Here is a 24,661-nt window from a genome sequence, read left to right as displayed (position 1 = left end):
CATACCTATCAGTACTAACACTTAATGGACTTAATTCCCTCATCAAAAGGCACCATTTGACAAAGTGGATTAAAAAGGAAGTTCCAACAATTTGTTGCTTACAGGAGACCCATCTCACTGACAGAAATAAGCATAGGCTTAGGATGAAAGGCTGGAAGAAGATTTACCAAGACAATGGCCCCCCAAAACAGGCAGGAGTAGCAATACTTATCTCTGACAAAGTAGACTTCAAACCTACATTGATCAAACAATTAAAGAAGGACATTCCATACTAATAAAGGGGAAATAACCAAAAGGAAATAACAATTATCAACCATATGCACCCAATGTCAATGCACCCAATTTCATCAAACATACCCTGAAGGACCTAAAAGCATATATTAACTCCAGCACAGTGGTTGTGGGAGACTTTAACACCCTATTATCATCATAGATAGGTCATCCAAACAAAAAGTCAACAAAAATACCTAGATCTAAAATATACAATAGATCAAATGGACCTACTTTATGTCTACAGAATATTTCAACCAACTTCTACACAATATACATTCTTCTCAGCAGCCCATGGAACCTTCTCCAAAATAGATCATATCTTAGGGCACAAAGCAAGCCTCAGCAAATATAAGAAAATAGAAATTATACCATGCATTCTATCTGATCACAATGCAATAAAACTAGAACTCAACAACAAAAGTAAAGACAAAAAACATGCAAACAGCTGGAAACTGAATAACTGATTGTTTAATGAACAATGGGTCATTGATGAAATTAAAGAGGAAATTAAAAAGTTCCTAGAAGTCAATGAAAATGAAAACACAACCTACTGGAACTTATGGGACACAGCAAAGGCAGTCCTGAGAGGAAAGTTTATAGCCATGAGTGCGTATATTAAAAAGACTGAAAGATCCCAAATCAATGACCTAATGATACATCTCAAACTCCTAGAAAAACAAGAACAAGCAAATTCCAAAACAAATAGAAGGAGAGAAATAATAAAAATAAGAGCTGAAATCAATGAAATAGAAACAAAAAGAACCATTCAAAGAATTAATGAAACAAAAAGTTGGTTCTTTGAAAAAATAAACAAGATCAACAGACCCCTGGCAAATCTGACTAAAATGAGGAGATAAAAAACCTAAATTAGTAGAATCAGGAGCAAAAGGGGAGATAACAACAAATACCATGGAAGTCCAGGAAATCATCAGAGACTACTTTGAGAACCTACTCAAATAAATTTGAAAATCTTAAAGAAATGGACAGATTTCTAGATACATATGATCATCCAAAACTGAACCAAGAGGATATTAATCACCTGAATAGACCTATAACACAAAATGAAATTGAAGCAGCAATCAAGAGTCTCCCCAAAAAGAAAAGTCCAGGACCTCATGGATCCTCTGCTGAATTCTACCAGACCTTTAAAGAAGAACTGACACCAACCCTCCTTAAACTGTTCCACAAAATAGAAAGGGAAAGAAAACTGCCTAACACATTTTATGAAGCCATTATTACACTTATCCCAAAACCAGGCAAAGACACCTCCAAAAAGGAGAACTATAGGCCAATCTCCTTAATGAACATTGATGCAAAAATCCTCAACAAAATAATGGCAAACCAAATTCAACAACACATCAAAAAGATCACTCACAACGACCAAGTAGGCTTCATCCCAGGAATGCAGGGGTGGTTCAACATATGAAACTCAATAAACGTAATAAACCACATTAACAAAAGCAAATACAAAAACCACTTGATCATCTCAATAGATGCAGAAAAAGCCTTTGATAAGATCCAACATCATTTCATGATAAAAGCTCTAAGAAATCTAGGAATAGAAGGAAAGTACCTCAACATTATAAAAGCTATACATGAAAAACCTACAACCAGCATTACACTTAACAGAGAAAAACTGAAACCATTTCCTCTAAAATCAGGAACCAGACAAGGATGCCCACTATCTCCACTCCTATTCAACATAGTACTGGAATTCCTAGCCAGAGCAATTAGGCAAGAAGGAATGAAGGAATATAAATAGGTAAAGAAACTGTCAAAATATCCTTATTTGCAGATGATATGATCCTATACCTTAAAGACCCAAAAAACTCTACTCAAAAGCTTCTAGACACCATCAATAGCTATAGCAAGGTAGCAGGATATAAAATCAACATAGAAAAATCATTAGCATTTCTATACACTAATAATGAACAAATTGAGAAAGAATATATGAAAACAATTACATTTACAATAGCCTCAAAAAAAAATCAAATACATAGGTGTAAACCTAACAAAAGATGTGAAAGACCTCTACAAGGAAAACTATAAACTTCTGAAGAAAAAGTTTGAGGAAGACTATAGAAAGTGGACAGATCTCCCATGCTCATGGATTGGTAGAACCAACATAGTAAAAATGTCTATACTTCCAAAAGTAATCTACATGTTTAATGCAATTCCCATCAAAATTCCAATGACATTCATTAAAGAGATGGAAAAATCTACCATGAAATTTATACAGAAACACAAGAGGCCACAAATAGCCAAGGCAATACTCAGTCAAAAGAACAATGCAGGAGGTATCACGATACCTGACTTCAAACTATATTACAAAGCAGTAGCAATAAAAACAGCATGGTACTGGCACAAAAACAGACATGAAGACCAGTGGAACAAAATAGAGGATGGATATATGAAGCCACACAACTATAACCACTTGTCTTTGACAAAGGCGCTAAAAGTATACGATGGAGAAATAGCAGCCTCTTCAACAAAAACTGCTGGGAAAACTGGTTAGCAGTCTACAAAAAACTGAAACTAGATCCATGTACATCACCCTATACCAATATTAACTCAAAATGGATCACGGATCTCAAAATCAGACTCCAAACTCTAAAGTTGGTACAGGAAAGAGTAGGAAATACTCTGAAGTTAGTAGGTATAGGTAAGAACTTTCTCAATGGAACCCCAGCAGCACAGCAACTAAGAGATAGCATAGATAAATGGGACTTCATAAAACTAAAAAGCTTCTGCTCAACAAAAGAAATGGTCTCTAAACTGAAGAGAACACCCACAGAGTGGGAAAAAATATTTGCCAGCTACACATCAGACAAAGGACTGATAACCAGAATATACAGGGAACTTAAAAAACTAAATTCTCCCAAAATTAATGAACCAGTAAAGAAATGAGCAAGTGAACTAAACAGAACTTTCTCAAAAGAAGAAATTCAAATGGCCAAAAAACACATGAAAAAATGCTCACCATCTCTAGCCATAAAGGAAATGCAAATTAAAACCACACTAAGATTCCACCTCACCCCTGTTAGAATAGCCATCATTAGCAATACCACCAACAACAGGTGTAGGCGAGGATTCGGGAAAAAAGAACCCTTTTACACTGCTGCTGGGAATGTAAACTAGTTCAACCACTCTGGAAAAAAATTTGGAGGCTACTTAAAAAGCTAAACATTGATCTACCATTTGATCCAGCAATACCACTCTTGGGGATATACCCAAAGGAATGTGATACAGGTTACTCCAGAGGCACCTGCACACCCATGTTTATTGCAGCATTATTCACAATAGCCAAGTTATGGAAACAGCCAAGATGCCCCACTACTGACGAATGGATTAAGAAAATGTGGTATTTATACACAATGGAATTTTAGGAAGTCATGTAGAAGAACGAAATGTTATCATTCGCTGGTAAATGAATGGAATTGGAGAACATCATTCTGAGTGAAGGTAGTCTAGCCCAAAAGACCAAAAATCGTATGTTCTCCCTTATATGCGGACGTTAGATCAAGGGCAAACACAACAAGGAATTGGACTTCGATCACATGATAAAGCGAGAGCACACAAGGGAGGGGTGAGGATAGGTAAGACACCTAAAAAACTAGATAGCATTTGTTGCCCTCAACGCAGAGAAACTAAAGCAGATACCTTAAAAGCAACTGAGGCCAATAGGAGAAAGGGACCAGGAACTAGAGAAAAGGTTAGATCAAAAAGAATTAACCTAGAAGGTAACACCCACGCACAGGAAATCAATGTGAGTCAATTCCCTGTATAGCTATCCTTATCTCAACTAGCAAAAACCCTTGGTCCTTCCTATTATTGCTTATACTCTCTCTACAACAAAATTAGAGATAAGGGCAAAATAGTTTCTGCTGGGTAGCGAGGGGGTGGGGGAGTGAGGGAGGGGGCGGGGGGATAAGTGAGGGGGTGGGGGAAGGGGTGAGAAATGACCCAAACATTGTATGCACATATGAATAAAAATAATAAATAAATAAATAAAGACTAAATCAAAAAGGGCCGGAGGTATGACTCTAGGGGTAGAGAGCCCATCTAGCAAGCACAAGACCCTGAGTTCAATCTCCAGAACTGTTAAAAAAGAGAAAAGAAAACAAAGAATTACAACAAAAACAATTGAACATGAGTATTTTCAGGTTTTATAGCTTAAAGCATTTTAGGTACTGTTAACATTCACCAACAGGGAACACACCACTTTTATGTCACAACTTCATTACTCTAAAAATTTTCTAACTCAAAATTTTAGTGCTTCTAACTTTAAAAAAAAAAAGAGCTATTTGAAGAGATTGTTTGGAGCAATGGTTTGCTCCAAACAAAATAAAATTTAAAAATTCAGGATTATTTTCAAATGATTAAAACAAATCACCTTTATATTGAAGAGCCAGGGCTTCATGGCATCCACTTCTGCCTGCCCTTTGCTGAGGTCATAGACAGCAAGGTACAGTGCTCGCTGGGTCATGAAGTGCGGGTGAGTGCTGTAGAATTCTTCACGACCTAAATACAGATTAGGAGGCTCTTAATCTTTCACGTAATAGGCAAGAATCTCTTTTAAAAAACTGGCAGAGGAGGTAAGCTATTTATCTGAAGGAGAAAAACAACCAACAGACAATATTTAGAGGGCTATCCTGAGATTTTACCAGGGCTTGCAACTTTCACAGGATGTATTGGCTACCAACCAGCTAGTTAGCTTCAGCTGCCCCTCCTGGCTCCTGACATCTCTTTCTATGTATCCGTCCATTCTGTGTCAAGGGTAAAATAGCAGTAAATAGCTTTGGAATAACTCCATAGGATCTACTAGTTTAAAATTAGAGAAGCAAAGTAAATCACAAATGAATTTTAGGGACTTTCAACTATCCCATTCCAATAACTAATCGGAATCTGACCAACATTCCTGATGACACGACCAAAAGGCAATGTGACTTTTCCTGATTTTCTTGTCAATCATCTCTTTGCTGTATTAGAGTAAAAAACTCAGTTTCATCCTTCCTGTGCTAAGTAACAGGTATGAATGAAAAAGTAAATACCTGCAAAATCCCACACATTTAGAACAAGGTCCTTCTTCCTTTTGCCTCTTATCTGAATAGGCCAGTCTTTCACATCTATGCCAACTGTGGCACCCTGCATTCCAAGATCTGATTTCTTGGTTTTCATTAGTTGCTGCAGTAAGGTGGTTTTCCCACTCCCCGTATTTCCCACAATCATTAGCTTCATTCGGTTATAGGGCACGGCCTTTTTTAAGCGCTGCTGAAGAAATCTGGTATTTGAAAAATTTAAAAAAAGAATAAACTGCTTAATAGTACAACTGGGACTTAGATGAGTTCTTTTACACTGAATAATTTTACACTGAATGCTGATATCAGTATGCAAAAGACTGCATACCCATCAATGCATATGCCTGCTGATGTGCCATTAATGCATATGTTTTGTTAGTGACTTCAGAATGGATGAGTAAACCATCACCAGAAATAATAAAATTGCTAATATACATCTTCAATATCAATTAGAATGCAATATATCCGTATACTCAGAGACATATATGTGTGTGTGTGTGTAACTGTGTATCTGGGTTTCTTTAAATAGTGTAAGTAAAATCCTAAAAATTATAAAGTATAAAACTTTACAATGACATGGAACCAAAGTAGAATATATACAAAAGCTTGATATACCAAAGCTTGATAATGAGGTTATATTGGTTATATTAGACATGAGTGTGTATATATATGTATATATATACATATATATACAGTCATATATGGTATATAGATACATATTCACATATGTTGCATTCACCTTCAGCATGTGTAAGTAGTGAGATCATATTGATTACATCATCAATAAACACAAAAACTGTTAAACTATCAGCAGATAGTTAACATTTAGCTGCTATTCTTTACTATCGAACGTAAGATAACTGAAACTAATCAGAAGGGTTAAGTGGCCAGATGAAACAGTACCTTTAAAATAATAGATTTAATGATTTCAATAATATTGAATATAGAAAGATATATTTGAAATTATGCTAAAATGTTGCTGCAGTATAAAATTAGACAAACAAGCTAAATCATAAATGGATTTTAGGGAATATTGACTAATCCATTCCAATTATGAATAGGAATCTGACCAATATTCTTCATGATATGACCAAAAGGCAATGTGACTTTTCTTCTTTTACTTATTAATCAAGAATTCACCACTCTTTGGAAAAAGTTAGTCTTTAAAAAGCAAATGATGCCTACAATTTATAAGTTTTTCTGGTCTTCTGTCTTTTCCAAAAACATTAAACATATTTAAAAATATTTAGTTGTATAGTGGCTTAATAATACAGCATAACACCTTGAAAGTTAGTTCTACTAAATGTTTAATAAGAAGTCAACCATAGCCAGATGCCGGTGACTCACGATTATAATTCTAGCTACTCAGGAAGCAGAGATCAGGTGGATGGTGGTTCGAAGCCAGCCCAGGCAAATAGTTTGTGAGACCCTATCTCGAAAAAAGCTGACACAAAAAGGGGCTGTTGGAGTGGCTCAAGGTGAATGTAGGCCCTGAGTTCAAATCCACAAAAAAAGAAGTCAACCATATATGTGCATCTTTTCCAGTTTTAGGAAGAGAAATTGTGGGAAACAATTGTGTAGGATGAGTAGTAGTCATGTTTAGCATAGAAAGTAACGAACTCTTGTCTTTGCAATTTAATTCAAACTCAGGATTTCATAAAATAAAATCCTTCCTTGCTAAAAGAAGTAGAATTTTAAATATAAATTTAACAGAATTTAAGCAGAAGAGAATTGGAGAAGCGAACATCACTTCAGTGAGTGATTAACTATTCTTCATTTGCCAGGCTCTGTGTTTAGCGCCAGGAATGTAATAGTAAGTGAACAGTCTTGCTCCCTGCCTTGGCGGATATCACAGTCAAGTTAAGGATATTTTGAGAGGTGTGCACTGAGAAGAGGTCTACAAGACACCGTAACTTCCTGGGCAAGGAAATAAAGGGTGCTACAAGTAGGCAATAATAAGAATAACGTGTTAAAGAGAACAGGTGGGGTAACATCCATTATCAAAGATATTTTAAGTTTTTTAAAGTATGAAAACCAAACATAGTGATATCTGGGAAGTTTTCAAAATTGATGGAGATGTGTGAGTTATTTATTCTCATAGGCAAAATCAAAATTAGTAATTTCATGTATCAGTGACTACATGCTTTAAATCGGCAGAGGCATAGGTTAACTCTTTGCCATATGGGATGCAGTGTGAGAAGTACTATACTCTGCTATATTTCTTTAGATCGTGTGATTAGGCACAAGAGACAACACAGTAATGCCCACGTCTTCTAGAGTCCATTCCTACTGAAAAGGGTGATAGGAGGAGAAGGCATTTGCTCAGCATTGGCTTGGCTGCAAGAATGAAAACCCGCAGCAGTGGCACCACACAGACCCATTTATCAAATGAAGGCAAATGGCACATCGAACATGAATGCTAAATAGTACTTTTCATTTTCCTCAAATTATAACTACATATACATCAAAATCACAGGCAAGAAATCTGAAACAAATTTAATAAAAATAAATGGAAATAACATCATCTAACCTTATGATGTCTTTGGCTTTACATCCTATATGCTTAAAATCAAAATTTAGGCGTAATTCATCCAATGGAAGATCCCATATTTTGTTTAACTTCCCCATTTCATTGGGAAAGGATCTCAGTTCTGAGTTGTAACTCACATCAAGAGATGTCAGATTTTCAAGGCAGCCAATCTCAGGAGGAATCTTAATGAAACAAAAAAAAGGCAAAACCTGTTGGTGGGAAGGAAGAAATGTATGCTGCAAGGGGATGAGATGATAGGACCCAAGAAAGGCTTATAGATTGCATCAGCAACTTGCACAACCTCCCAATAGAGTTCAAAAACTTTCCAAAGATTTGTCATAAGCCTTTAATGTACATGCTTAACAACAACATACAAAACATACTATAAAGAACTCAACCTCACAGAAATCTACGTGACTTATAACATTAAAAATCCAGTCTCCCTTGGTAATACACTTCATCACAACATTGAAAATAAAGTTTCTTAGAGTCATCCAAATCCATTATCCATGGCTCCATTCTGCTCCCTCACACTCCCTATGTTCCTTAATAAACCATATAGGCAAAGTCATTACAAACGTATATGCAACTTGCTATTCTTAAGACATGACTAAATATTTATACTTTAGGTAGTAGCCTCATTAGAGTGGTCATTTTCTTTTTTTTTTCTTTTTTATTTTATTATTCATATGTGCATACAAGGCTTGGGTCATTTCTCCCCCCTGCCCCCACCCCCTCCCTTACCACCCACTCCGCCTCCTCCCTCTCCCCCACACCCCCTCAATACCCAGCAGAAACTATTTTGCCCTTATTTCTAATTTTGTTGTAGAGAGAGTATCATTTTCATTTTCTAGTCCAAATTTGTTAAGCAGTGTACATTACATTTATAACAGAAAACATTCATTTGCTGGCAAAATTGAGATACCCAAAAATATTTAGTTATGGAGGGGGATTAGTTCATAGGCAATAGGCTTGAACTTTACAAGAAAAAATATTTTCTGAGACATGTTGGATAATCAAGTTCAGATTTATAACAGAAGGAGTGGATCAAAGCAAAGGAGGCTGAGTTATTTGGGTGGGAGAATGCAGAAATTTTAGGATGTAGGAAGGAAAGAGGATAAACACAGCTCCCTTTGGCCCAGAGACCTTGAGAAATGCAGAGTATCTGAGATGAGAGTCTGTGAACAGATCAGAGATGCAGTGACACAATGCTACACTTATACACATCCATAATTAAATATACATATTATACAGTTCTTGAAAATAAAGCACAAAGAACGGTTTTGTGTGTTTGTTTGTTTTTCCATTATGGGGCCTTGCACTTGCTAGGCAGGCACACTATCACTTGAGTCAGCCCTCTTTGTTGGATGTTAGTTTGGTTGTTGTTTTAGGAAATTAAGTGAATAAGTGAATATATCACTTACCACAGATTAAGGTCATATCTTAATTAAAAAGTAAGAAATAGCAAGTAACAGATTTAAAAATAATTTATGAGAATGCAAACTATGAAGTATGTTTTTAAATTCCCAATAACTTTAAACAAATCAAGCTAGTCTCTTACCTCTTTCAGTTTATTATGAGAAAGATGTAGTTTCTCTACTCTAGACCATGTGTAGACTTTTTCACTCAAGTCCAAGATGCTGATCTGATTATAGCTAAACAGCAGCTCCCTTAAGTTCAAGGATTTCCAGTGTGCAGGACCTGGCAGACTTTCAATACTATTCCTACTCAAATCCAAGGACCGCAAGCTAGAATGATTCAATGTCAAGATGAAAGTCAAATGAGTATGTTCAAAATACATGAAATACCATCACAAGTAATTTCCACCACAGTGAGAAAAAGATACAACTTTAAAGCTAATATTAATTTTGTAAGTATGCATGTGAGATTGTATGTACATCAGGCATACATGGATTAGAAAAAAGTCATGTTTCACTGAGCTGGAGATTTAAATGAATAAGGACAAAACTGATTAAAACAAAAAAATTGATAAAGTAAAAGCAAAATTGATTCTATTGCACTGTTGGATTACTATATATAATGATAATGTACTTTATATTTTTTTGAAACTATTAGAAAGAATTTTGAATGTTTTCACCATAAATAAATGATAATTGTTTGAAAAGACAGATATAGTTACCCTGATTTGAACATTACACAATGTATACATGTATTGAAACAGCACATGGTAATATAGATGTCCAATTTATATATATTAGTTAAAGATGTTTTTAAAAAAGAAAGAAAAAAATTGAGGTCCAATTTCCTTTATGTACTTCAGATACAACATGGAAATGTCATAATGAAATACCCTGTATAGCTATTTTAAATAAAAATGTCATTTTTTTAAATAAAAGTGGAGAACAGGAGGGCAAAACAGGTCTTGTTTGGGGGTTGGTACCAGTGGGAGGGGGCAGGATATAAAGAAAGGGTATGTAAGAAGGTGAATATGGTAGAAATATGTACACATGTATGTAAATGGAAAAATGAGACCTGTTGAAACTCTTCCAGGAACGGGGGAAAGGGGGGAAAGGAGAATGGTGGAGGGAGTGAATTTAACTATGATATATTGCAACCACTTTTGTAAATGTCACGGTGTACCCCCAGTACAACAATTATAAAAACAAATTTACATACACAAAAAAAAAGAATGAGGAGTAGACCAGTGGTGCATGAGAAATTACAATTAACAAAAGTAAAAATGGTCATTAAGATTCCTGCCTTCTGTGCAAGGTTTACAAATGTGTAGCCCCCCCATTTATCTGTTAAACAGAACACTTCAGAGGTTGGGTCTTATAGTTAGTTACTATAGTGCATGGGTACACCCTTTTACCAGCTGCCTAAATGTGATAATTTTATCACAGCACTGAGCATCTTGCATGGCTTTTAATGGGTTCTCAATGCAGACTGCTTTCATACAGCAGTGCTGCTCAAGGTTTGCAGAAAAACACAGCCATACATGTATGTGTTAATGCAGGGAGAATAAAGTCAGTCAGCAACTGCAGTATATTTGACTATGCAAAAGATTGCTGGGACTTTCACAATTATATACTGACCCATTTCACCCAGCATTTTTGAAGCTTACTGAATTAATTCCAAGCTCACATAGCAGAACTGCCTGCTAGACAAAAATTTAGGTCTTCAAAGCAACATCTGTGCTCTTATTTTAAAATGTACTAGATTTTGCCCTAGTTACCTTATAAAAGTGTATGGAAAACAAGAAAAGGAACTTGACTGTATTAGAGATAATACTTTATGTCTAACAAGCAATGCATTTGAGACAAAGCTGTGCCACTTTAGCCTCAGTCAAGACTTAAACTGGCCAACTCTCTGCTCATTTGTGAAACAAAGAAAATCAAAGAAATGCATACAAAGGTTAGAAATGGATGCCTGAGAATAGTACCTAAAGTATGGTAGAGTTAGGTACTGGATTATGTTTTTAGTTCTTTGGGAAGAAATGTTCTTTGTCATGTTATCTCCTAGTCCACTATTATAAATATTTGATTTTCCAACACATTTTCAGGAATATGTTATATTTAAAATATGAGACTACCGAGATTAGATAGGTGTTTATAAGAGTTGAGAGTCTGACGTTGAACCAGACTTGAAGTTTTATCTAGTGTTGAAGAATGGTGACTCTAGGGCAGATACCTCATCTCTCTAATGAGATTACAAAGTGGAAATAATAACAGTAGTATTTTGTAGAATTATCAGGAAGATTTAAAAAAGATGACCACTATAAAACAGAACAGCGGCTGAAACATTCCATAGATTCAAGTTAACTAGTTTGTGTTTGATGCCCTCTATGGCTAGATTATAATTACTATTTGCCTATATATGCTTATATTTGTATATATATAAACACACTATGCTAATTATGTATTTGATTTATATTATGAATTTGGTTTACAATGCATGACACAGAGAGTAGTATTTAAAATGACATCTCACTTGAAATCTTAATACATAAATTTATAGTTAACACGAAAGTTTTATTTTCAATGCGATTAACCAAAAACTCCCAAAATGTTCACCAAAATGTCAGTCAAACATAACTTAAGTACTTTCAAAGTAGTTAAGTATTTTTGGTGGCATATCGACCTCTAAGAGGAATTAAAAATTGAAAATTAAAGTGATAGATAAGGCTGGAGGCGTGGATCAAGTAGTAGACTGCCTATCCAGCAAGGGCAAGACCCTGAGTTTAACCCCCAGTACCTCCAAAAAACAAGGTGATAGCCAAAGCAATCTCATTTGATTATAATAATGCAACAATTACATAATATTAGGTTGTTTCTGCACAATAACCCAATAAATTCATATAAAAGATTAAAGACTTGGGTCTTTTGTCTAGTGAAAATCAAACACTTACACATATAAAAACATGAAGGCTCAGAAATGAATTACACTTATATGCCTGAATCAAAACCATGTTTGTAAAAGTTCTGCCCCAGCTCATGTGGCTTTAAAATAAAAACAGCAATAAACTTACTGTGGTAGATTTAAAATTGCATCTGGAATACATGTAAATTTGTTTTGAGATAATTTTAGGCTTGTTATGGAAGAAGGCAAGAAAGGCATACCAGCTAAAAAGAAATAAAAATGAGATAATGAACTTTTTAATCATTTTAACTAATTTCTGTTAAAGTCAGTAAGAACATTTACCAATGACATGCCACTTAATTTAATTTCCATTTTCACCCTGATAGTCTAAAATAAATCTACTTTATAAAATGAGGCGATATCCTCTACTACTTCCACTAAACAATCAAACAATATGCTACATACTTACCAGAAATTTACTCTAAACGCTTTTAAACAACTACATAAATATAAACTCAGCTACTCTACATTTTGCAAAGTAAAGATTATTAGTATATTCATTGCAAATTAGGTGATGTTATTATATGACATATAGTGTAGATTAATTCAAATTACTCTTAAGTAGCTACAAGATACCATACCATGAACACTTTATTAATACACCATATAGTATATAGTATAGTACAAGGATAAAAGTTATCAGACCATGGTCATAAAGAATGTCCTATGGAACAAAAATGAATGTTATTTAATAAAACTATTAATCTTGGCTGGGTGCCAGCGGCTCACTCTTGTAATCCTAGCTATTCAGGAGGCAGAGAACAGGAGGATTGTGGTTCAAAGCCAACCCAGGCAAGTAGTTTGTGAGATCTTATATCTCAAAAAATGCCAACACAAAAGAGGGCTGGTGGTATGGCTCAAGTGATAGAGCACCTGCCTAGCAAGCATGAGGCCTTGAGTTCAAACTCCAGTACCACCCCACCCCCAAAAAAGTATTAATCTCAAGAGGTTGGAAAACATTCAGTAAAATAAAGTTAAATATCTCCCAGGAAATATTTTCACGTATTTTATGAATTTTCAAGATGAATATATAGTATGAGGTATTTCTAGAAATAAAATTGTATAGAACACAATTTGAGAAACAGCAAATCAAAGAGCCTGTTTTCTCATCTGTAAAACAGTGCAGCTAGACCAGATGAACTTGGATTCTTTAGAATTCAAATCTAGCGTTTTTTTAATCTAAAAATCTAAGGCTCTGTGAAAATGGCTTAATATAGTATTTTTTAGCATTTTCAAGGTTAAGCTATGAATTATATTTTATACAGAAAATCTCCAAAGCACAAGACATTCTAGAACCTTGCTAGAAGGTCTTTCTGAGAAATACAGAGATAGACATTATAACTCACCTACTTCCAAAATTCATTTGTGACAAAATGAATGAGTAAAAATTATTCTCCAACTAAGAAATGAAGTTCTGTGGCTCAGACACTGTACGGAAAACACTCCTAAAATCAAAGACTCCATTTCCACGGAATTGTTTTTGATAGTTAGGGGTCCCATTCAGGGTCCCTCCACTGAGCATCTTCTCAAATGTAAGACCACTTTCCAAACCATTAAGGCTGTATTATAATTTGGACATTGAATGCCCCAAAGGACCAGGTGTTGAAAGGTTAGTCCTCAGCTGTGAACCTTTGGGGAGATAGTGGAACCTTCAGTATCTGGGGCCTGGTGAAAAGAAATTAGGTCATTGAGGATGTGCCCTTGAAGAGGATACTAGGATCACGGCCCTTTCCAGTCCCTCTTTTTCATTTCTCTGCCACCACGAGGCTGAGCATCCTCCTCCATCACATGTCTTTGTCTTGATATGCTGCAGTCCCACAGGCCAAAGCAACAGGCCAAAGCAACAAGTCACAGCTGAAGCTGTGAGCCAAAGTAACCTTTGTTCCGCACTGATTATCTCAGGTATTCGTTACAGTAAAGGAAAGCTGGCTAACACCACTGAAAGCAAGCCGATTTTTAAACTGAGTTCTATCCAAGCTCTTATAACGTTACTTAATTGCATGCCTCTGAACACATCGCAAGAAAATTTCAATGCTTCTATCTCCTCCATTAGTGAAGGAGAGGTCATACCTGTTCTGCCCTGTAAAATTTTTGTGAGATTCAGCTAAGATGACATATTGACCTTAATCAAGCTTCAGAGTACTTTCAGGTGACCTTTCTTCCAGACCCAACTTAAAGAATCACAGACACAGAAATGCCTCCCTGACTCTACAGCTTAAATCAGATCCCCAGAGATACACTTAGCTTCTTAAAACTTTTCCACATTTAGCACAAAATAAAATTACATTTATTTGTGCCATCATTTTTTAATACTTGTCTTCTGAATTTGAGTATAAATTCCTCAATTACAGAGACTTTCTGGTGAATAAATTACTCTATCCTTAGTTTCAGACTCATAATAAAAACAGTCAATGTTCAGGAGGAAAATACTATGCACATTAATGTGGATTTTATCATTATTAGTTTCTGGAAGATCTGACAAAAATAGAGTATTTTCAAATAAGCAGTCTATTCCACTATTAAACAACATTATGGATTTTTTTTTTTTTACTTACACAAGAGGAGGAAGGTGCATGTCACTTTTACTAAGATAGAATATGGGGGGGGGTTTTGTCAAAAAAGGTATTTGTCTCTTATTATTAAAATGCTTGGTAGGTTACAAGTGAACATAATTCCCTGTATTACCTCACATGTTAAAAAAACTGAGAGTATCTCATAACTTTCAATAAAAGTTTTCATACTGTACTCTATTGTAGCATCTTGAAAAAAGCAAGCTCTAAATACATACAATCATCCTTACTAAAGTGAAAACTGTTCAATGCTAAATTTTATTTCTGAAAATAACAGCAATAGTAATTGTACTCTTAATACAAAAAAAATGCTGAGGAAACTTCAGTATGGAGCTCAGTATTCTAGTACAAGGATGCTTTCTTTACCCAGCTCAGTGGCCATGTGCAGTGTAACAGATTAAAAGGAACAGCAGTGTAACTATTATTTGTAGACCAAGTGACTGTCATTTTAGCCCATGACAATAGCAATGTGATCATTACTTTTAAATTATATATATATTTTAAAGACTTTGCTTAGAACAGCATTAGGTTCACAGAAAATTTGATTGGAAAGTAGAGAGTTCCCATAGATAGTTTCTCCCTTTGCCCTCACCTCCCTAAGCACATTTTTTCCCTATTTATTAACAACTTCCATTAGTTTGGCATATTTGTTACAATTAATGAGCCAAAATTAACACATCATTATCACCCATCCATAGTTCAGTTTAGGGTTTATTCCTTCTATGGAACATACAGTGTATGGATTTTGACAAATATGTAACAGATGTCCACCATTCTAGTATCATATGAAATTGTTTCACTGCCCTAAAAATCACCTATTTCATCTCTCCCTCCTCCCCCACACCTGGCAAGCATGGATCTTTTTTCTATACCCATAGTTTTGCCTTCTCATGATAGGATCAAACAGTATGTGGTCTTTTCAGACTGACTTCTTTCACTGAAATATGCATGTCCACTTCCTGCATGTCTTTTCAATGAGCTCAACAGCTTATTTCTTTTTGTCATTAACTGGCTAAGTTTGTGAAAAGCCCATGCAATACTGACATATCACCTTTAAATTCTCACTTCAACTGTCCAAATATGACTAATCCTTTGACACTTAGAAATCCTGTTAAGGATGAGATCCATATGGAACACTTACCAAGAAAATTCATTCTGGCACTGAAACTCTCCACTTTTGGACAAGCCTCCAGAAAGTTCTCTGGTAGGGATGCAATGCAATTTTTACTAAGGTTTAAAATCTTCAGTTCCTTCAGGCTCAAAGGGGAACCTATCGCTGATATTTTATTTCTAGTTGTAAAAGACAAAAATGATTAAATTGCATAAACTCAAAAAAAAATCTGCCTTCAAAATTTGCTTTCTACCATCAAAGAATAATTATTCATTTTTAAATTAGTTGTGAGAATTTAAAACAATTGATACAAATTGTAATATTGATTGCCTTAGTCTTTTATTATATTTTTGTTTAAAACTTATTACTATAATCTCAGCACATTTTTGTCAACCCTAGAAAGTTCGATGTAAGTCAAGCCCACTGCTTTTAAAGAACCCCTTCCTCACCCTTCTAAAATGAGCTGCTCCAGTTTCTCCACCACATCAGTGAGGTTCTCAGGTACAGAAGAGAGCTGGTTATAGGACAGGTTGAGCTGTTTCAGGGTAGGACACTTCACTGCAGGATCTAAAACGATGGAGAGGCCGATGTCGTTTCGAGAGGCATCAAGGCTGGCAATACAATTCATTTTCAACAGGTAAGAGGGAAATGATGTAAGTTTATTACTGTGCAAATCCAAATGTGTCAAACACTTCAGAGTCTGAAAAGACAAAATTTTAATATTCTAAAATGAATCACTTGATAAGTGAGTTGAGCTAATATTTCTGCCTTACATGCCTTTCTGGTAACTAGGATCATCAAGTAATTAAAAAAAAAAAAAGAAAACACAATCCACACAGAATTTCAACATACTTACTGACCCAGCCATGGGTAAAACCAGAAAAACAAAATAGCACAGGTAACTATCAAAAGTAGGTTCACAAAAATAGGGATGAGAGCTAACTCAGCTTTTTTGTAAATTACTTCTGCAAAGAGCAAGATGAAAACAAAACAGACTAGCAGTATTTGAACGAAAGATTTAATGACTAAACAGTATAATTGATTTCATGGATAAACAACTTAATCCTGGGAATACATTTTTTAAAATAGTGCCTTTTAGAAGTCATTATACATTTTAATATAAATAAGATTTAACCATGAAAGTAGTCCAATAAAATACGTTTTATTTTATGCTTGTTTTTCTTCATGGTACTGAGGCTTGACCTAAGAGGCTCGCACTTGCTAGGCAAATGTTCACTTGATCAACCACTCCAGCCTCTTTTGCTTTAGTTATTTTTTTGATAGGGTCAATTATTTCTCGGATAGATTGGACTTGCACTATGATTCTCCTACTTATGCCTCCTGAGTAGCTGGGATTACAGACCTGGGCTACCATAACTGCCTTACTTTAGTACTTCCTCTTTTTTATGGAACTTTTTATTTCAGATCTCTGGTTTCTATTTTTAAGCACTTTCTAATTTTACAAAGATGATAGCAAACATGTTTTCAGAGCATGTCAATTTAAGAATCTTTGGTTACTTTGGATTACTGTCAAAGTACTGAAATTCCTAAAACAATCATATTTTTATATGTCAATATGTTTAACCTCACAAGAAAATGCAGAAAGTCTGATGTGGTTATAAAGGCTTATTAATGATTCACCCAGTTATTCAAAATCCCTGCCTTCGTTTCTGATCCCACCAATTTAAAGGAAAGACTTTTTAATTACTTACTCTCAAGGTTTAATGAAGAAAAAAAATTTTGTAACAAGACACATCTGAGACCCTTCAGGTACTACCAAAAAAATGCCATCCAGTGATGTCACTTTGAAATTTCTCTAAGAGAAGGTTCTGAGTCATTAGATGCTCTGTTTCACTTTGTCATGGTATCTTAAAATTCTCTTTGTTTTACCTGGGCTAAATCCTATTTCTTTTATTTATGTGACAAATATTATTGAAGGCTTGCCCAGTGTCAGCCATTAATCCTCCACTTATGAGTTCAGTAAGTATCTACAAAGCCTATAGTAAGCCACATGTCAGGGCTTACTAAGGACTGGGGATGGACAGGACAATCCTGAAATAGTCTATGTCTTCAAGGAGCTCACACTCCAGTGAGGGCAATACTCAGCAAATTAAAGCAAATGAGAGAATGAGATTTGGGGGAAGCATTGGGGAAACGGACTGGAAAACAGGGGTGCTACAGAAGTGTAAACCAGGTTGGTAGTCAACCTAGACTTCAGGGAGGAAGGAGAAAGAGAAGCAAGGGTTTGGGCGATAGCTCTGTGGTTTGTGTACCTAGCAAGCACATGGCCCTGAGTTCCAGTCCCAGCAAAGAAGAAGAAGAAGAAAGGGGAGGAGGAAGAGAAACAAAGAAAGAAAGAAAAGCACAGAGTGAAGAAGTGACATTTAAACTTTTAAGCAGAGACCAAGGAGACTTGAAGGATTTAGTCAGGCAGAGGTAAAGGAGAAAAAAAACACAGTTTCAATATTGGTATGGAAATAAGAGGGTCACCTTCTTTCTCCTCTCTCTCTCTCTCTCTCTCCTCTCTCTCTCTCTCACTCTAGGTTAAAGACTTTAGAGGAAATTCATCATTTAAATATAGGTAAAACTCATGCAGGTTTGCTTTAAAAAAATCTCAAAATTATGATAAGTGCTTTAGGTTTGAAAAAAGGAAAATGCAAGACTAGTTTTTTTAAAAGCAAGTATAATCCTTTTTTCATATTTTGCAGTTCACTCCAAGAATCCAGTTTAGTAATTTAAGTATTTGTATTGAGATAATTTGAAATCACCATTGTCATTTGTCTTTGGCTTTAAAAACTATGTTGACTAATAGCACATAAAAGTGATAAAGTCAATATTCAGATGACTACCCTATCAACAAGCTCTGCAAAACAGGAACTGTGCAAAATATCAGTTTTCAGGTTGTATATAATTTTAAAACTGAAAAAAAAATGACACTGTGATCATTTAGTTGAACCCCTAGATTTTACAGGTGAGGATGACTTAGCACAGGAAGAATGACAAATTCTTATTGTAACATATGTAGTAACCAAGTCCAAGCCAATACTACCAAATCAATGTAATCCAAATACTGTAAGCTATCTTACTGGAATTAAATAATTGAGGGTAAAAACATAAGCTTTGATAGACTTTAACATGAACTCCACATAACCAGGGTAAGACCTGGAATTCCATTACAATCAAGTCCTCATTTCCATTGCCTCCTTCCCAGGTGGCTCTGAACACCACTCAGGCTAAGATACCTGCATGAAAACCAGAAGAATGGGTGAGGGATGTTATTACCTAATGACATAAAACTAATGACATAAAAATAGATCCTGCTTCTGAAACATTTAACCATGCAAGTTAGATGTCAAAACAATAGCCCTTGAAGTGTCTGGCAAGTTATAAGGATGAATTCAATTTACTTCGCATAGCTGCTGTGGAAAGCTTGTGAGTGCATTCTGGTGAAGCTCCAGCCTTTCAAGATGCTCCAGATGGCCACTTATACAGCATTTCTGGCTCAGGGCATCAATATCTCTGAGTTCATTGGCTGAAAGGTCTAATGATGTAATATATTCTCTCTCAGAAGCCAGGGAAGAAATGCTGTCTGAATGCCTCATATGGGGTTGAAGTTTTGATGACCCTTTTGTCAAAAACAAACAAACAATGGCAATGTAAGCATACAATTTAAAGTTACTTGGAAAAAGTCTGCTGGGTACCTACTCTTGTCAGACTCTCTTCAAGGCACTGGATATTCAGCAAAAAAACAACCTATTGTATTCCAGTGGCAGAGACGGACAGTAAATAAAAATACTCAATCAGTAGTAACTGACTGAACTGAGATAAAAAATATTTAATCAGTTGATGAAAAAAACAAAATAAGAACTGAAGGAGATGAAGAACAGTATTGGTTGGTGTATTATTTAGATTTCAGAAAATCCATTTAAAAAGTTTCCAATAATATTCATAAATGGTAAGTTTTTTAATTGGCAATTATATTTCATTTTTCTGTAGCCTATGGAATTATTAGGTAAATAAAAATGAAGGGTATGTAAGATAAAAGTAAAACTGTGAAGATTTGAAAATGAGAGAAAACTTAACAAAGCATTATATTCTGCACAAAATATCTATTTACTTATGATTACTTTCAAACACTTACTGAGTGAATCATCTGAAGACAGTATTTTTCTTTTTCGTCTCAGTAAATCTTCATGATCAAAAATGGGCCCCTATTAAACAAATAATAATGTTTACAATAAAATTGCTATCAGGGAGTTTTTTTTGTTTTTGAAACAATGTGGAGCAACTATGAAATATTAATGGAATAAATGAGATCTAAAATCGTGGCAGGAAATTGGCAAGTACAAACTAAGAGCCCAATCATGAAGATAAAAGAAAACAATCCATGTTACTGCCAGAACGACCTCACAAAGGTCTTTCTGCTTTGGTTTTAAATAAAAGGAAACTAAAAGGCAGAGAGGTCGAGTCAGAAAACTTCTACATAAAATTCCATCAACTGAAATACCTTTTCTAGCTAAAGTACCTACGTAAATTAGAAATGGTGTATAGCAACACTGTGGCCTAATTTAACCTATTCCGCTAATGTTTCCAGTCTTAAGATCTATAGTTAACAAAAAATAGCTCTCTTATTTTTAATACTGAATTATGATAAAAATTAGAGCATATAAAGCATCAATCTTTCTAAGTGAGTGAATCTGAAAATACAGTAGCTCCCAATTTTCCCAACTAGAATTACCACTTTTCATGTAGATGTGCCATAGTTTTTCCATAATTGTTAATTAAACAAGAACAATGTTTCTATAAAATTAAATGATTCTCAATATGCAAATATGTGCATATGTACAATATATCCATACACACATACATTATTTTCTCTGAAAAGAAGGAAGCTTGAAACCATTCTGAAGTATAATCAGTGAATACATATATGACCCAAATTTATATTATATATCCTTAATATCCTATAATTGTAAAGTTAATTTATATCTAATATATTTTCTCATATTTTTTCATAAATTAGGGAATTCTGTGGCAATCACTTCTAGCTTTTCCACAAATATTAGCTATCAAGAGAATGTCAATAACCAAACATCCAACATACTCACAATTTCACTTACCAATGAATTGGAATGCCTTTGCAAATTTGGTGAGCAGCGTTGTAATGCAGGATCTTGGTAAAATTCTCCTACACTAATTGAATTTGATTTCTTCTTCACAAGAAATGAACCTTCACTTCCTATTTTGAAACAACAAAACATGAAATTGAGGAGGAAAAGTTAACTCAATCATAAGATAGATGCTAGCATTACAGTTTAGTCATGTAAGATTATACTTTCATTAACAGAAACTGGATAATCAATTCCCTTTGTAATATCTTTAAAATGAGTTGGTGTTTCATATTAAGAACTCAACTACTTTTTTTCTACCTCCTTAAATAATTATTGAGTGGCTGCCATAGAGAGACACTGAGTAAGTGCTGGATAATGATGGGCAGAAGAAAGAAATCCATGACCAGTTTTCATAGGCCAGAAGCAATAGGCAAAAGGGACCAAAGGTTTCACACACAATAGTTAATACTTGTGTGTAGAGGAAGCAAAGAAAGTTTGTACACAAATGTGATCAATATTATTTTTTCATCTTTTCTATTTCTCTGAATTTTTCTCACACATGTTTAAAATTTGACTATAAATAATGGAATCATACTTTAAATGACTGGATGTACAGCAGTGTTGAGTATAACTCTATTTGAATAGTTTCTTTCATGAAATGATTTTCATAAACTCAATGGGTTGAGTTGGCATCAGCCTTTTAGGTAGTTTCTTTTCTTACTGTACTGGCATTAATCCTAGGATCTCACACACATTAGATAAGCACTCTAACACTGTGTTACATTCCCAGCCCTAGTTGGCAATAATTATTTTGTGAAATAAGGGATGAAAAATACTTTTAAAATTATGAATTTTCAAACAATGAAAATCAGATTTGTTAGAATAAATAATGTGGAGGCATTTGTTAAAAAACTGTTTATAAGATTTTAAATCTTATCACTCTTTAGCTCAAAAAGAATAAGAATTAATTTTTGGTGTCAACAATTATAAAATCAACATATCCAAATCTTGATACAAACATTACCTGTCTGGTTCAATATTAAAATTTAATTCATCATATATTCTAAATGATTTTTATGCTTAAGAATTAGAATAAAATAAAATTCATAATTTGTTATTTATGTATCTTATAAAAGTATTGCATTTTTATAATTGTCTCATTGTATGTTTGTGAAAGGTCTACTAGCATACTATTTATATAAGCAAAATAGTGCAATTTATGATTTTTATGTTATCCTTCTAATATTTCACTTTATTTAATAAGAGTTTAGGTGCTAGGGGTATAGCTCAGTGGTAGAGTACATATTTAGCATTCATGAGACCCTGTGTTCAATCCCCAGCACTACAAAAAAAAAGAAAGAAAAAGTTACTTGAAGAGAGTTCTTTCAATACTAACAAGCACAAACTTAACTTAGAGAACTCAACAAAATCTGTTGAATAAAACATAGATTAAAACTTTTGGCAAAGACAGCACAGGACTATGCAATCCCTAAAGAAAGGAAATAAATTTTGCGAGCCCTATGGCCACCATACAATTGCCTTCCACCTAGAGGCAATTTAGGAGCCACAGATACAGAAAGAAGGAATTTAAAGGATGTCAGATGACTTTTTGGAGATAAAGGAGAAGGAAGCTCAGTGTGGAGACTGAGGTAGCTGTGGGTTCTGGGGTGAAGTCACCTACCATCTGCATAGAGGTTTCTGGCAGATGTGCACTATAAGAAATGCAAATGCTCTGGAGGAAAGAAATGTTACTGAATGCAAACTTAGATCAATAAAAAGAGGTTAATACACACAAAAAATTATAATCCTCTTGTAATAGGTACTCAAAAACTGCTTTTGTTGAAAAGCACTGACTCCTGAGGTGATGAACCAAACTGGGGTACAATATATATATATGTAGAAATGCCACAATGAAACCACCTGTATAACTACCATATACTAATAAAAACATTGAAAAAAAAAAAGCACCGAATCCTTACTTGGGCCCATAAATTAACTAAAAGAAGAGAACAGCTTGGCAGCTCTGTCTGTATCTGTCTTTGCTCTGAGCCACCTTAGAATCCAGGAAGGACAAAATTGATCAATAACATATTTACAATGAGAACTGGAGGAAACTATCCCCAAGGATAGGAACTACAGAGCTTCTGCAGGACAGACCCCCCCCAGGCAACAATGACTTGCTTATCCTGACTAGATTGTTCCTCAAGTGATGACAAGGATAACAACTTCTCTGAAACTCCTCTCAAAATCATAACTGAAATAATGATTGGTAGATCATTTGACCAGGACCATTTATTAATTATACATACCTTCTACCCCATACCCAAAATTCTTTTCTTTATTTAAATTGAAGTTCATCTCTGTACCCCCAAAGATGAGCTAAAGTGCTTACTTTGCTTCTTACTTTGCAAGTCACAGGATACAAAGTTAATATACAAATGAATCAACTATATTTCTACATACCAGTAGTAAACTACTAGAAATTGGAATTAAAATACAGCACCAGTTACAACAGTTTCAGAAAACACACAGCACAAAACATTGTTAAGAGAATTTTTTTTTCAGTACTGGGGCTTGAACTCATGGCCTTCACCTTGAGCCACTCTTCCAGCCCTTTTTTTTTTTTTTAATGATAGGACTTTTCGAGATAGGGTCTCATGAACCATTTGCCTAGGCTGGCTTTGAACTGTGATCATCCTGATCTCTGCCTCCTGAGTAGTTAGTATGACAGGTGTGAGCCACAAGCACTAGACAAGAGAAATTTTAAAAGACAAAATTAATAAAAATACATAGCACATTTATATGTCAAGAGACATATAAATTAATAAAAGATATCATTTCCCCTAAATGTGTTTAGAAATCTAATCTATATAATTATTTATATATTAATCCTAATTATATAATATTATATAAGTATCATGTTATTTATGTTAATCCTATATTGTCTATATAGATTTAAACCAATAAACCCAATAAATCAATAAAATTAATTGATTCAAAATGTATTAGAAACACAAGCTAGAATGATGAGAACAATTATGAAAAAGAACACCAAAAGATTTATCATACCTGATTTCATAACCTAGTATTAAACTAAATTAATCAAGACAATGAGGCATTAACAAAAAGATAAAGATATAAATTAATGGCACAGTATAAATCATCCTAAAATAGAACTATATTTATATGATCAATTAAACTGAACAAAGCTGCCCATGAATTCAATAAGGAATTACACAGTTTTCAACAAGGGATGTTGGAACACCTGGATTTCATATAGCAAAAATAAATCTCAATCCTTTGTTGATAACCACATAAAAATCAACTTAGAATAGATTGTGACCTACATGTAAAGGACAGAATTTTTTTGATGTGCTGGGGATACTTTGCAGCAGTTATAAAAGTTCTTACAATATATCATACTTGAATTCACCCCCTCCATCATTCTCCTTTATCTCCTCCCCATTCCTGGAACAGTTTCAACAGGTATCATTTTTCTATTTACATATATGTGTACACAGTATTTGCACTGTATTCACCCTCCCACTCTCTATGCATTCTTATATAGGAAGTACATCACCAATATTCACTAAAAAGATAGAATCTTA

The 24,661-nt window shown here is 34.6% G+C and overlaps 1 protein-coding gene across 6 annotated transcripts in view; it reads right to left on the bottom strand.

Annotated features, from left to right (window-relative positions):
* Positions 1–24,661, bottom strand: part of Lrrk2 (leucine rich repeat kinase 2) — a 135,961-nt gene that overhangs the window by 54,069 nt on the left and 57,231 nt on the right. For 4 of the 6 annotated variants that reach the window (XM_074083131.1, XM_020186217.2, XM_074083134.1 and 1 more), the window contains 10 exons: positions 21,063–21,181; positions 20,084–20,153; positions 19,350–19,567; positions 16,392–16,642; positions 15,973–16,121; positions 12,371–12,464; positions 9,443–9,629; positions 7,882–8,090; positions 5,325–5,554; positions 4,667–4,794 (listed from right to left, as the gene is read on the bottom strand). In XM_074083131.1, the coding sequence (XP_073939232.1) occupies positions 4,667–4,794; positions 5,325–5,554; positions 7,882–8,090; positions 9,443–9,629; positions 12,371–12,464; positions 15,973–16,121; positions 16,392–16,642; positions 19,350–19,567; positions 20,084–20,153; positions 21,063–21,181 (1,655 nt within the window). The remainder of the gene's footprint in view (positions 1–4,666; positions 4,795–5,324; positions 5,555–7,881; positions 8,091–9,442; positions 9,630–12,370; positions 12,465–15,972; positions 16,122–16,391; positions 16,643–19,349; positions 19,568–20,083; positions 20,154–21,062; positions 21,182–24,661) is intronic. The other 2 variants (XM_074083132.1, XM_020186218.2) reach the window with 1 other exon arrangement.

Source organism: Castor canadensis, chromosome 8 (assembly GCF_047511655.1).
Source record: "Castor canadensis chromosome 8, mCasCan1.hap1v2, whole genome shotgun sequence".
NCBI lineage: Eukaryota > Metazoa > Chordata > Mammalia > Rodentia > Castoridae > Castor > Castor canadensis.
This window is presented reverse-complemented; position numbering and strand designations above follow the sequence as displayed.